Source organism: Epinephelus lanceolatus, chromosome 23, assembly GCF_041903045.1.
Source record: "Epinephelus lanceolatus isolate andai-2023 chromosome 23, ASM4190304v1, whole genome shotgun sequence".
Lineage (NCBI taxonomy): Eukaryota > Metazoa > Chordata > Actinopteri > Perciformes > Serranidae > Epinephelus > Epinephelus lanceolatus.
In genome coordinates, this window is record NC_135756.1 from 4,719,242 (window position 1) to 4,733,404 (window position 14,163).

The 14,163-nt window shown below is 40.1% G+C and overlaps 1 protein-coding gene across 1 annotated transcript; it reads right to left on the reverse strand.

Moving 5' to 3' along the window:
• Positions 1-384: 384 nt before the first annotated feature.
• socs2 (suppressor of cytokine signaling 2) lies at positions 385-10,595 on the reverse strand. The gene is made up of 3 exons (XM_033615231.2): positions 10,126-10,595; positions 6,010-6,266; positions 385-5,819 (listed from the first exon to the last, which is right to left on the reverse strand). Exons 2-3 carry the CDS (start codon positions 6,134-6,136, stop codon positions 5,344-5,346), a joined length of 603 nt encoding a protein of 200 aa, XP_033471122.1. The 5' UTR covers positions 6,137-6,266; positions 10,126-10,595; the 3' UTR covers positions 385-5,343.
• Positions 10,596-14,163: the final 3,568 nt, after the last annotated feature.

Below are 14,163 nucleotides of genomic sequence, written 5' to 3' on the forward strand. Positions count from 1 at the left end.
TTGTGCCAAATCTGGGAAAAAAATCTTAAAGATGTTCTTGAAATATTCATAAGAAGAAGGCAGCAAGGTCACAGTAACCTTGACCTTTGACCACAAAATTCTAATCAGTTTATCCTTGACTCCAAGTGGATGTTTGTGCCAAATTTGAAAAAGAAAATCCCTGAATCCCTGTGTTCTTGAGATACTGCATTCACAAGAATGGATAAATGGATGGACAGACAACCTAAAAACATGTTTCCAGCCGCAGCTATTGCCGACGCGGAGGCATAAAAAACAATTAATGAGGGTGAAAATAAAAAAACAAACATTTTAAATACCTCTGAATAAAACTGAAATGACATCATCATCAAAACCAATAAATACAAATAAACCAGTGCAAATCTGTGCAGTAAATAACAAACACAGCACCATATAAAACTTTATTTATCTCATGAAGCTGATCAACATTACAGAGGCAGAGCTGCGGTGTGGCTTCCCGTCAGCAGACACACCGACGACGGCAGCAACACGCACGCTCTCAGAGTCTGTGCAGCTTCTTTACAAAATAATGTACCAGAAAACACAGTGTGACACAATCAATAAATATCTCTTAAAAATCAAACAGGCCGAGAGCTGCGGGGTTCACGCCACAGCTGTGATATGTACAAAGATCTGCTTATTGTGTTCTGTGTTCAGTAATAAAGATTTATTTCTTCAAAGAGTTTTTAGTTTCATGCACTTTACCACCGTGAAATCGTAGCTGAAGGAGAAAACAAGCGACCCCTCCCCTCTGATGATTAGCCCTCCATACAAAAGTAACGATACAAAGAAGAACATTATGATAGATAATAACAGAAACGTCATGTAGAGTCCACACAGAGTCAGATGCAACAGTGTGAGCATCAAAGCTGTGGACAAACATGTGCAACAAAGTCCCATTTACCTGAGTGACCTCCTGTTACATGACCACAGTATGGATTTAAACTGAGCCTTACAAAACTGTAAGAGACGCCAGAATAGACTGACACGTTTATTCTGATGATTACACGTTAGAGCCAGAGAAACATGCAGGAGAGAGGCAGGTCAAAATTAAAACCAAATAAAATTAAACCAATTTTTTTTTTGCTGAAATTGATATGCTTAAACAGGAAACTCATTAAACTCTACTTACACAAGTAGCTTCTGTTTCTACAGTGAGAAACATGGATGGGCAACAAACAGCCTGAGCTGAAGTTAAAGTTTTCATGAAATAAAGTGCTACATGATGGATCAAACTTAAACCGAATTTACTGAAAGACCTTTTCAGACATTTTAAAAGAGGCTCACATGTTTCATTCCACCAGCTGTTAATAGTTAACAATCAACAGGGAATCCTAGAAATGTAAGATTTTTTAAATGGGGTTTGGTTGAATGGTTTAAAACTTAAAAACATCTGAATCAAATCAACACTGTAGCCTGATGTGCACCTCCCTGAAATGTAACTCCTCCTGTCTGTCTCTGTAAGCTGAAACCATTTCCCTCAGTGGAAACAAAGCTTTTATTTACTTTAATTTCACAGATAAGAAACAATAAATTGTGAAGACAATAAAGCCTCCACAAAAATAGCATTGCAAGTCTTGTGTGTGATTTATCCTGGCTTCATATGAGCAGAGGAAATCTCTGCTAGCTGCTAGGCTAATTTATACAATGTAAAATGCCATAGGCTTGTGCTAATAACATTAGCATGTTGTATTTGTTTGGAAAATGTGTTTAGTATAAGACAGTTGTTTTGTCAGTGAACCTTGTGAGTTGTAATGGAGCTGAATTTTGTAACGTTACCTTTGTTAAATGTTGCTGTTGTTCCTGGTTTCATATGAGTAGAGGAAAAGTCTACTAGCTGCTAGGCTAATTTAGACAATGTAAAATGCCATAGGCTTGTGCTAAAAACGTTAGCATGTTATATTTGTGAATGGCTTATAGTGAAGCTGATGCCACTAAATCCCCTTAAATCTTGCACAACGTTCCTTTAAAAGAGGCTCACATGTTACGTTCCACCAGGTGTTGGTTGTTAACAATCAACAAGGAATCCTAAAAACTTAAGCTTTGTAAATGGAGTTTGGTTGGATGGTCTCCACAGAACAAAACACAAAAGAGGACAAAACTATCTAAAGCTGTATTTTTGAGGACATGCTGGGACTACAGGGCCTTTGTTTTCTTGTTATCTGATTGGTCCAGAGTCACAGCGTACTACATCCGACAGGGACAAAGTCCAGCAGAAGCCTAGAGAGGTGCCCTATTAAGGCTTTGACTCTGACATGTGTCGGGATGAAAAACAACACGGAGGACGTCGGCTTGTTTGTTACGCTGCTCATCGATCGGGAAACCTCATCCTGCTGCCTCACTGACGTTTGGCCCTCACTGAACCTTTCATGGTCATCACTCAGCCAATCAGAGGGCTTCTTTCCCTGTGTTGAAAACAACAAACTGACTGGAGAGAGGATGATGTAAAGATTTTATGTTTCTGAAACAGGAAATGTTTCACCTTTCTCTTTAAGTTTTTAGTTAATTTCAGCTGATTCACATTTGTGTAACAATTTATTGCACCGGCCTATAATTCCCTTTGTCTTTCATAATGCTATTTTATATTATAACTTAAAGTATTTTGCTGGAAAATGCATATTTTGCTGTATTTACAGGTCCATAATGTCTGAACAATTTCATTAAAATTACTGAGCGAGTGTCTGACAGAATGATGTGATTTGGTGATACTTAAAGAAGAAATAGAGATACGAGTCAGTTGAGTCTTTAAGTTTGCAGCTCAGTGTACAATTTAACAAATATGGAAAATAAAGTTTCCAATAATAAATGATTAACAATAAATATTTACTTGGGTTTAAATTGAGCTTTTGTTTCAAGGATACTCTTCAGGTAATCAACAAATGCTTTTAAATGTAACCCAATTAACTAAACTCTAATGTAAAGCTAAAACAATTAGTTCTTTAATTAATTTAATTATTTTTACTTTTCAAGCCACAGAAATGTGAAAGTTAAATTAAATATGGAAAAAATATATAAATAAATTAAATATGTTGCTTTGGGCCATGACACACTCTCTGAAGGTTTACAGACCAAATAATTAATTTAAAAATATAGTAATAAAGAAAGAAAAACACAAAACAGATTCATTTCCACTTCACTGTAGACTAAAGAAGGGATATCAATAGTTAATTTTCCGAAAATATTTTTGACTGCTTACACACATTAGTCAAAAGGTTAATTTTGCTGCTTTTCAGTTTTTTTGCACTGCACACCGACCGGGTTTGGTGGGAGCTAGCTTGCTAGCTAGCATCGCAACTCTTTCAGTGGTTACTGCTAGTAACACCGTCCTGACCCAACAGCTTTGCTGAGGAAACGTTGTTCCCGACCTCTGGTCTCCCGCCTGCTCGTCCCAGCGAGTAAATGGCTAAATTTTGACCTGCAAACCTCCTTTAGCATTAGCTGTGTTAGCATTGTCAACTATGACAACGCTAAACGTGAAGCCGCTTACTAGCCATGGCGACCTGAGGGGAGACCAGACACAATGCTTTCCTACCACCCCACTAATGAGCTCCCACCTGAACTGGATGGTGCTCGGTGCAGAGCGGCCAAAACTAACGTTAGCTTACCACTGGAGACTGGAGGTTGGGCAGTGGGCGCTATGTTTCTGCAGCTAGCTGTCTTTCTGTCTGTCAGCAAAGCCAACAGAATATGAAATAAAAGACATTTACATCACAAAACATTAAAACTTTACCAACTCTGAAAGCTCACTGAGTATAGGAGGCGCCGTACTAAAAAGAAAGGCTTCTTGTATTTTGCTTTATTTTGAGATTGTTCCTTACAAAAATAACGCGGTTAGTAATCGGGGGTTGGGCTGTCTCTCTGCCAAAATTAGATTTTTTTTTTTTTTTTTTTTTTAATGTTGCTCTCTTTTTTATATCTCAGTAAACTGAATATTTTTGGGTTGTGGAACTTTGATCAGAAAAAAAAGACACCCGAAGACAAAATCTCGGGCTGTGTTAAACTACAAACAAGTGTTTTCCTGTCAGTATTTTGTAGTCTTGCATAGCCAAATCTATCTCGTAGCCAGAAATACTCGACAATTTCTTGTCTCTAAAATGTTCGTAGGCATGGGTCAAAGTTTCTCCTATCAAGTCTGTTTTTATAGATCACGATTTTTCCTGTGGGAAGTGGCGTTTGCCTCTTTCAGGCTTCATTTTGTGTGTACACCATGCTTATAAATGAAACCAAGGGTTCAGCGAGAGTGCTGTTGCAAAACAGTGTCAAGAGGTAACTTGTTTTGGTGGAGAGGCGAGCGCTGGAATTTGTCACCGATCAGACGGGGTACGTTTTAGCAGCGTGGGGCAGGTTTCTGTAATTGCTTTCAGAGTGAAACGTTTCGCTTGCTGCTTTTGCATTGGTTAGCACCACTTTTTTAGCTCTATGAGCTTTGTGTTCTTGCAGGAGTGCCCTGAACGCCTCAAACTGAAAAAACTTAACTCAGAGCAGTAAAGCGCTCGATGTTATTGCAGTTTTCTTGTCCCGTCAGATAAACTGAGAGACAGGGCTTCTGTGGCAGTGGAGAGTTTAAAGCTAACGTTAGCTCACTTTCCACCAAGCTGCGAGACATATCTGAGCAAACTGTTGCCTCAACTACTTTCTAATGTTTTACAGCTGTAATCAGGCTGGATAACTGACAACAGATCGTCAACCTGCCCCCGATTCATCCTGAAATAAACCTTGAATCGACAATCATTCAGGCGAGGCCCCTGGACCAGCTGGTAGCACTCCTCTTTCTGAGGGTCTGTCCATTTTTAACGCGGAGAACAATGACTCGATAAGAAAATAATGTTTAGTCGCAGCTTTTGTTTGAATATCGGACAATATAATGACCTGGATCTCCAGCGTCTCTGGTGATCACCTGTAGTTTCTAAGTAACTCCAGAGCTGGAATCTGGAAACAGATCAGCATCGTTCTCTGGGTTCAAGTGCAGTCTGTAGATGTGTAAAGGCGTCATGTTGCTAAAGGTATTATTTTAAAGTCACACTGTGGTCAGTTACAGCACCACAGAGCAGTATTGACGGGTCACACAGGTACTTACTGCAGTGTGGTACGTTCAGGAGTACTTCAGGGACTTTGTAAGAAGCCTGACAGAACATCATCAACCAAACATCCTGCTGAGGTTTCCTCCAGCTGTCAGACTCACTGGTTATTGCATGTCCCTGTGTCTTGCTGGGTTCTTGTAGTAGCAGTGCATGATGGGATTGGTCAGTGGTCAGACAGGCATAGCACACGGCTGATGCATTGCACTGGTATAACTCCACGGTGAGCTGTAGTCCTGCTGGGCGCCTACACGTTGTAGGTGTAGTCCGTCAGGTAGTCCTTCAGTCTGTTGGGTAGCGGCAGATCCTGGACCTGCCGCGTCGTCCTGTTGATGGCGATGCGGCAGAGGTGCTGCAGCAACGGCGTGGCAGTGTACACCGGTTTGGTGAGCAGCAGCTGCACCGTGCCGTTGGGCGGCATGGCCGAGGGCTGAGAGTTCGACGCCGCCTTGTCGCTGGTCCTGGACAGCTGGACGTAGTGCTCCACCAGGTGGACCACACTGTCGAACTGCTTCAGCTTCGGCTTCACCAGAACCACCGAGTCCAGCTTGAATTTACCGTGTTTGTACTCTATCCGCAGGTTGGTGGGACCCGCCGACGTCATGGCGGAGATGGTGAACAGGTAATCCCTCTGGGAACTGTCCCGGACCAGGAAGGTCCCCTCTGAGGCGTCCTGGAGGATCTCTTTGGCTTCGTTAGCCGTCAGACTGCCCCAATACCAGCCTGACGCCACAGAGAGACAGGAGAGAAAAACATGAGACACTTATGGACACAGAAACACAAACAAATATTATTCAATCATTAAATCTGAGCTGCGAGCCGATGTAACAGACTGTATACCTCTGGGATAAAGCTGAAGGGACGAGGGCTGCAACTAAGTGTTTGAATTGCATATTGCTGTGTGAGGGCGTACCTGTGTTCTTCAGGTCTTTCATGGCTAAGGCAATGCGGCTCTCGTCTGATTCCACAGCCCTGGAGTTGTTGTCGGCTCGTCTGTCGCTCTCGATGGTGTCTGTGGACTCGGAGGACTGGCAGGTCATTGGATTGATCCAACCTTCAGCCTAGGTTTAGGCCCACAGCTCAGACATGGGAACGGGGTCTGGAGCAGCCCGACGAGACGGGAGGAAGACGCTGCACTGGTCTCTGCGCCAATGTCTGCACCAGTTTATACTGCAGATAAAGAAAAGCCATCAAAAGAGTTCGACTGCCTCCAGACTGCAGCAGAAAAGTAATTTTACTGGAGACTCATCCATTTTTTCTCAAAATAAACTACATTAAACCTCACAGAGAAGAGCTCTTTTTACAAAACATCAGAGTTGTGTGTTAAATTCTGCAAACGTGATTCAAACAGCACAAAATTAAAAACTTTTTAGAAAATTCACTGACATAAAAATGCTAAAAACTCTCTGTGGTGCACTTTCTGCTCTTGACTTAAATATCTTCAGATAAAACGAGACATTTGAAGATTTAACTTTGGACTCAAATGGGCATTTTTTAAAAATGTCAATTGAGAAAATAATCAACAAACAAAATGTCAATTAAAAAAACGTGGTTTTACACCTTCACAGTCAAAACATCAAACACAGTGGACATGACAAAAATATATTAAAAGACATCATATGTCACAAAAACTTAAATATAATTTATCTATTGACACACGAAAGATGGGTGAAAAAAAAAGCAATCACGTACCCGTCATACCTTCATAATTTTTTTATGCCGCAAAAAACGTTTTATTAGAAAAGCAACTTGCTCCAAGACACATGCTGCAACCTCTCCTCTCTTCTTCAAATGTAATGTATTGACCATTTCTGATATGAACATTCTTCATATGTGCACTTTTATTCATTTCATATTTAATTGCATTATTTTGATTTTTTTTTAATCTATATTCTCAGGTTAATTTGTATCCAACTAGACAAACCAATGACCTTTACCTGCCAATGTATTGTAACATCAAGAGGCCAGTATTCATCGAGATATCGTGGAGCCCAACTGAGGACCATGAACTTGAACTTTTTAACTCAGCCTATGTCTTTGTCTCGACACAAAAAGGAACTTAAAGGTGGGTTAATGATTTATATCTAAATGTGCAAATAAACTTAAATCTAAACCAAAGCAACTAACTAACTGTGCAATGTTACTGTATTGTTCTGTGTTATCAAAGTGACCTCTGAATCTATTGTTACTCCCTATCCTGCTGTAATTACATAACACCTTTATGGATCTTACAGTGCTACAGGGTTAGTTTCTTTTAGGCAGAATTGAAGAGTGGGCAGTAATCAAGAGGAAAAAAAAAGGTATTTTATTATAAGCAGATTTGTACACCAGCCAAAGAACCAGGTGACCTTAAACTGATAGAAATGTCAATAGAATTTGGTGTGACTAGTTTTCTCCTAATTGCAATCTCTTTCTATCTTTGATATCTAAATAAATACTAATTGGCTGCTTTTGTGTGCAGAATGTAGGATTAAACTAAAAAGAACAATAAATTATAGTTTTATTTTCTAGCAGGTTTGCACATGGCAACGTTAAATTGCTAATATTTCCAATAGAACAGAATTTGGTGTGAAGTAATTAGTCTCCATTTTATAGCTAGAGAATCTCTAAATACAGTAGGTGAGTTGTTTGTTGTAGACCAAATTAAAGACTGGACTGTAAAGAACAGAAGTTATTTGTTTTTTCCGCGCCAATCATAAAATTCTCAATAGAATTTGACATTCATTAACAAAAGTCTTCATTTTATAGCTACATAATCTCTTTAAATACAGTAGGGGAGTTTTTTGTTGTAAGCCGAATTTAAGAGTGGACTGTAAATAACAGAAGCAAATGTTTTTTTTTTCTATATCATATCTATACACCAGCCGTCCACCGAGGAGACGTAAAATTACAAGATTTTGTAATGGACTTTGGTTTAACTTAACAGTTAAAGACAAAGCAGCTGTACAGGTGTTTTACAAGGTCTCTTGTGTTTGTCATCACCGAAGATGTTGCGAAAACATCTATGTAATTTAGATATATTAATCTGCTTCTTATCCGGAGTGGGTTGTGAAGAGCACACACACACACACACACACACACACACACACACACACACACACACACACACACAAATAATTTTTTCCAGCAGGTTTGCACATGGTGACGTTAAATTGCTAACATTTTGGATAGACTAATAAGAGTCTCTATTTTATAACTACATAATCTCTCTAAATACAGCAGGTGAGTTGTTTCTTGTTGGCCGAATTCAAGAGTGGACTGTAAAGAACATAAGTAAATGTTTTTTTCTCTATCATATCTAAACACCAATTTAACAGTTCAAGACAAAGCAGCTGCACAGGTACTCTTTCATGTTTGTCATCACAAAATCTAGTGTATAATTATCTGCTTTTTGTATTCTTATTCGGAGTGCTTTGAACACACACACACACACACACACAAAAATCATTTTCAAGCAAGTTTAGTGAAATTGCTGAAATTTTGAATAGAATTTGACGTTTAGTAACAGGAGTCTCCATTTTATAGCTAGAGAATCTCTCTAAATACAGCAGATGACTTGCTTCTTGTGGGCTGAATTAAAGAGTGGACTGTAAAGAACATAAGTCAATGTTTTTTTCTCTATCATATCTAAACACCAATTGCAAGATTTTTTAATGGACTTTGATTAAACAGTTCAAGACAAAGCAGCTGTACAGGTGGAGTTTGTCATCACAAAATCTACTGTATAATTATCTGCTTTTTGTATTCTTATTCAGAGTGGTCTGATCACCACACAACCACAAGAAGTCATCATCATCTATCATTTTCTAGCAGGTTTGCACGAGGCAACATTAAATTGCCAAAATCTTGAATAGAATTTGGCGTAAAGTAGCCAAATAAGAGTCTCCATTTTATAGCTAGAGGATCTCTAAATACAGAAGGTGAGTTGTTTCTTGTAGGCCGAATTCAAGAGTGGACAGTAAAGGACAAAAGTTAATTGTTTTTCCACCCTATCATATCTTTACACCAGCCGTCCACTGAGGAGACCTAAAATTTCAAGATTTTTTAATGGACTTTAGTTTAACTTAACAGTTAAAGACAAAGCAGCCTTGCAGGTGTTTGTATTCTTATTCAGAGTGGTGTGTGAGGAGCACACACACACACACACACACACACAAAAAAACATTTTCTAGCAGGTTTGCTTGTTGCAATGTAAGATTGATAAAACTTCGAAAAGAATCTGGCTTAAAATAACAGGAGTCTCCATTTTATAGCTACATAATCTCTCTAAATACAGCAGGTGGGTTGTTTCCTGTAGGCCGAATTAAAGAGTGCACTGTAAAGGACACAAGCCAATGTTTTTTTTCCTGATCATATCTAAACACCAGCCGTCCACCGAGAAGACTTAAAATTGCAATATGTTTTTAATGGACTTTGGTTTAACTTAACAGTTCTACCAGATCCTTGCTAGAAAAACGGACAGGTGCTTTACACAGTGTCTTGTGTTTATCTAATTTAGATGTAGTAATGTGCTTTTATATTCTTATTCAGAGTGGTGTGTGAGGAGCGCACACACACACACACACACACACAGAGAGATAATTTTCTAGCTGGCTTACACGTGGCGGTTGCACAACCGAAGGGATGCCAAATAGCTAAAATTTCGAACAAAATTCGGTGTAATATGATAGGTTTCCTTATTTTTAGATATATTATCTATTTATTTTTAATATAACTATTTTCAAATTAATAGTGAGCAGCATATTGTCTGTAGATAGAAAGATTTTTCTGCTATAAAAACATAAATTTCCCAGCAGATCCAAACACCACTCAGTGTCCGACGTTGCGTTAAATTGCTAAAATAATTAATGGAGTTTGGCACAGTGTGACAGTTTCTTCGCCCCCCGCTAGGACACACTGAAACCAGGCGGCAGCACAGGTGCTTTACACGGACCCTCATGCTTCTTATCACCGCCTCACCTGTCCGCTACGTGTTTAATAAACCACCTGATGTTATTTAACGTTGATTGATGACATAAAACAAACGTACCTGAGCGGCTCGGTGTCGGAGCTAGCTGCTAACTAGCCAAAACCGTTGGCTCAGAACCAGCGATGCCAGTTTCTCCTCCACGAGCAACCCGACATGTCGGTGACATTCACGGGGTAAATCCACAGAGACGTCCTCTCGTGTGTGTCTTTTTATTTTCTGTCCGCTTCTCCGTCCTCAACGCAGAAATGGCGGGTCGGCGCGGAGACAAACGGGGAGTGAAAAACCGCTTCAGCTCTCAAACGTCAATCAGTCAGTCAAAGCTCGAGCGCTCCGGTGAGGACGCCAAACAAAACAACAACAACAACTAAACACCGATTTGTTGCCGTTTCCCCAGAGAGCTACAAGAGCACCGTGTGTGTCCCGAACATTGTGTCCGTCCACCCGTGACTGTGCTGGGGACAGAGCGTGTCCACCGAGCTGACTAATAACCGATATCACCATAAACACAAAAGAAGCATTTCCAGGAACTTTCCAGGAATATGGTCACGTGGTGCAGAGAGCAGCGATTTAAGGTGGTCCAGCACGCACGCACGCACACACACACACACACACACACACACACACGCACGCTCTGCCCTCAGGTGAAATATTTAAGTTACAGGTTGAATGCACGTGCACAGAGATGTTTTTGAGACATCCACAGCAGAGTTTACTGGAGGAGTTTTTCAGGGTTACAGAGTGCAAACAGGGCCGCAGCCAGGACTTCACATCCCGGGGTCCCCTCTTACTGTGTGCAGAATTAAAGAGTGGATTGTAATACACTTAAAAAATATTTTATTTATGAATAGATTTATACACCAGCTAACAGATGATGCAATCTTAAATTCCTAGAATTATGAATGGAATTTGGCCAGAGGCACAGGGGAGGTATGACGGGCCCCAGTGCAGTGCACACTGTTATGTTGTGTTCACACCAGGCGCAAATAAAACAACTTGCGCAAGTCAGTTAAATGTAAATCAATGTTAAGATGCTGTAGGAGCAGAAAATGCTGGCTTAAAGCGTTGGCTTAGCCTCTACAGACGCAATTAGACGAGAAATCCGAACTTCAGTGATCAATTTACGCCAGCAAAACCAATCAGCATTGAGATCTTCCGGGGGCTATGACGCCAAGGACATACTGGCGGAAGTTCACTCATTGATTCAGCAATGTTCAAACTTGTGTGAGTAACGTGACGTGAAAATTCATATCCAACGTTATGACAAGCCCTAGTGTGCGCTATCGTGCATGCATTGTGGACACATTTTCCCCACAAATATAACATGCTAACATTATTAGCACAAGCCTATGGCATTTTACATTGTATAAATTAGCCTAGCAGCTAGCAGACTTTTCCTCTTCTCATATGAAGCCAGGGAAAACAGCAACATTTAACAAAGGTAACGTGACAAAATTCAGCTCCATTACAGCTCTCAAAGTTCACTGACAAAACAAGTGTATTATACTAAACACGTTTTCCAAACAAATACAACATGCTAACTTTATTAGCACAAGCCTATGGCATTTTACTTTGTATAAATTAGCCTAGCAGCTAGCAGACTTTTCCTCTACTCATATGAAGCCAGGGACAACAGCAACATTTAACAAAGGTAATGTTACAAAACTCGGCTCCATTACAACTCACAAGGTTCACTGACAAAACAACTGTCTTATACTAAACATGTTTTCCAAACAAATACAACATGCTAACGTTATTAGCACAAGCTTATGGCATTTTACATTGCATAAATTAGCCTAGCGACTAGAAGAGATTTCCTCTGCTCATATGAAACCAGGATAAATCACACACAAGACTTAAAATGCTATTTTTGTGGAGGCTTTATTGTCTTCACAGTTTATTGTTTCTTATCAGTGAAATTAAAGTAAATAAAAGCTTTGTTTCCACTGAGGGAAATGGCTTCAGCTTACAGAGACAGACAGGAGGTCTGCATCACTGTGATGTGTAGTTACATTTCTGGGGAGGTGCACGGCAGGCTATGTCCAGTCTGAGCCAATCGGCCAATCTTCGCACCCTGAACACAAGCAAATTTTTCCTCCCATTTTGAAGTCTTGACTTTAGCATTTCGGCCATTGCCATCTTGGATTTTTGGAGCCAGACCTGACCATACTGGGATGAGAGGATTGAGATTGAGAGAAGTTTTATCTTATACTCCCGACCTGTGAGAGGAAGCAAAGTCCCACAACACATCCAGTTTGCCAGAAATCCAAAAGAAGAAGAAGTATTTTCATTTGTTGCAGACTGACAGGGGGTGCATCCAATCAGTAACGAGATATCGCTGTCCAGTATGTACTATTCCAGACTGATGTTCACCGAATGCTTTGTGGTTTTCTGAAATGTAGTGTTTTGTGAAATGTTTTGCAGCCATGATGATGTTGCGACAGCTGGTTTTGTTTTCACCTTGTGAGACTCTGTGCGTGTCATCGTATGAAAATGTGGGCTTGGATTTTGCAAGATGTTTGAAGACGAGCACAGTCAGAGCAAAGGGCCCAGACGTATGGGGGTAGGAAGTAGGGAAGCAGCCATTGCCCTCCATTTTACGCCCTTGGCCCACATTTGTTTGAAGTTGCGGTTCACTGTATTGCAGCTGAAGTGATCCTATCGCTGGATGGTCTCTAGTTTGTGAAATGTCGTTTTGTTTTCTGAGCTGTTGTTTTTTTTATCTGAAATCTTGTCTTTTGACCTTCAGGGCCACCGTAGCTATGCTCTCAGTAAGTGGTTAAACACTGAACGAGAGGTGACATGGACCACTGTGGTGCTAACAGGCATCCTAATCGAATAGGATTAGCCCAGTTACCAAAAGAAAATGGTTGGCATTTTATGTTTCTGCAAAAATATGTTACATTTGTACGTTTCATTCGTATCATATCATATCATATCATATCAGTGTTTTAAAGTGACGTAGCATATGACCAGACGGATGGTGGATGCTGTGGCACTTAGACAAGATGATACAGACCACTGCTCAAGATCAACAAACACAAAATCCGTTGTGATTAATAAGCCGTTGCTGCTTTCTCCAGCGGCTCTTTAGGCACCAAACACAGATGTTTTGTAGCAACCTGTTGCTGTGCATCCAGCAGGGATAGTAACGTGACAAGTGATTGTTTTTTACCAAGGCGTTGCTGCTTTTCTAGCCGAGATGGTAACACTCAAACCTGGGTACTTTCCTCTACTGACCTTAACCAAGTGGTGTTTGTGCCTAAACTAAACCTCATTAACCACAGCACTGATGAAATATAAATTTTTAGCATATCTGCTTCATTTTAACATGCAAAGGTATCTGATAGTGGTTCCCAACCTGAGGTTCAGGACCCCTACAAGGGACCTGAAAGACAAATAAAATAGATTTACAAGAAAATTAACACAATGGAAGACAGAACAACCAAAATATATTTGTCAGACTTTTTCAATGTTTTGCTGTTTTCTTGTGAATTATCTGATTATTTTATGTCCAAAATGACGGTAGAGGAGACATGCTTTGTCATATCCTGTCTTTTCTAATATTCTGTGTACAGTTGTGTTTTTTGTGCCTTTGTATATTCTTATGTTCTGCTATCATACATTGGTGTTTGAGGATGTTGTGCATAGTCCAATACTCATAGGACAGGTCATTGTAATTTGGTAGTCAGGCTTCTGCTCTTCAGAGTTGATCTCATTTAATTAGTGGCACCAGCTGATTGATTTATCACACCTGGGAGGAATCTGTCTGTGTCTATATCTCATGTCAGTAGCACTGATGTCAAGGACCGAAACATTTGCTGCTGTTTTTACTCACTTTATATTACGTTTTGCACTTTCAGCACCTTTTTTGTGCATGAATGTGCTAAAATAATTAAGTATTTTTGCATTGATCTCAGCCTGTGGACCTTTTTGTGGCTTTGTAGCCTAGTTACATTGGTGTGCGGGTATCTCCTCTACCGAAAACTATCACACATTTATAATTATTTGGCATCTGAGAGCAGCGACGAGGGGTCACAAGGAGACATGGGTTTGTTTTGGGGAACAGAGAAGTAGGGTATCGAGTCAGTAACAGACTGA

What these genes read in the sequence shown, in the direction of transcription:
- socs2 (XM_033615231.2), bottom strand. Translation starts at nt 6,136, where the DNA reads ATGACCTGCCAGTCCTCCGAGTCCACAGACACCATCGAGAGCGACAGA. An exon ending in GAAAGACCTGAAGAACACAG is followed by an intron (nt 5,820 to 6,009) that starts GTACGCCCTCAC and finishes CTGTGGCGTCAG; the next exon opens with GCTGGTATTGGGGCAGTCTG.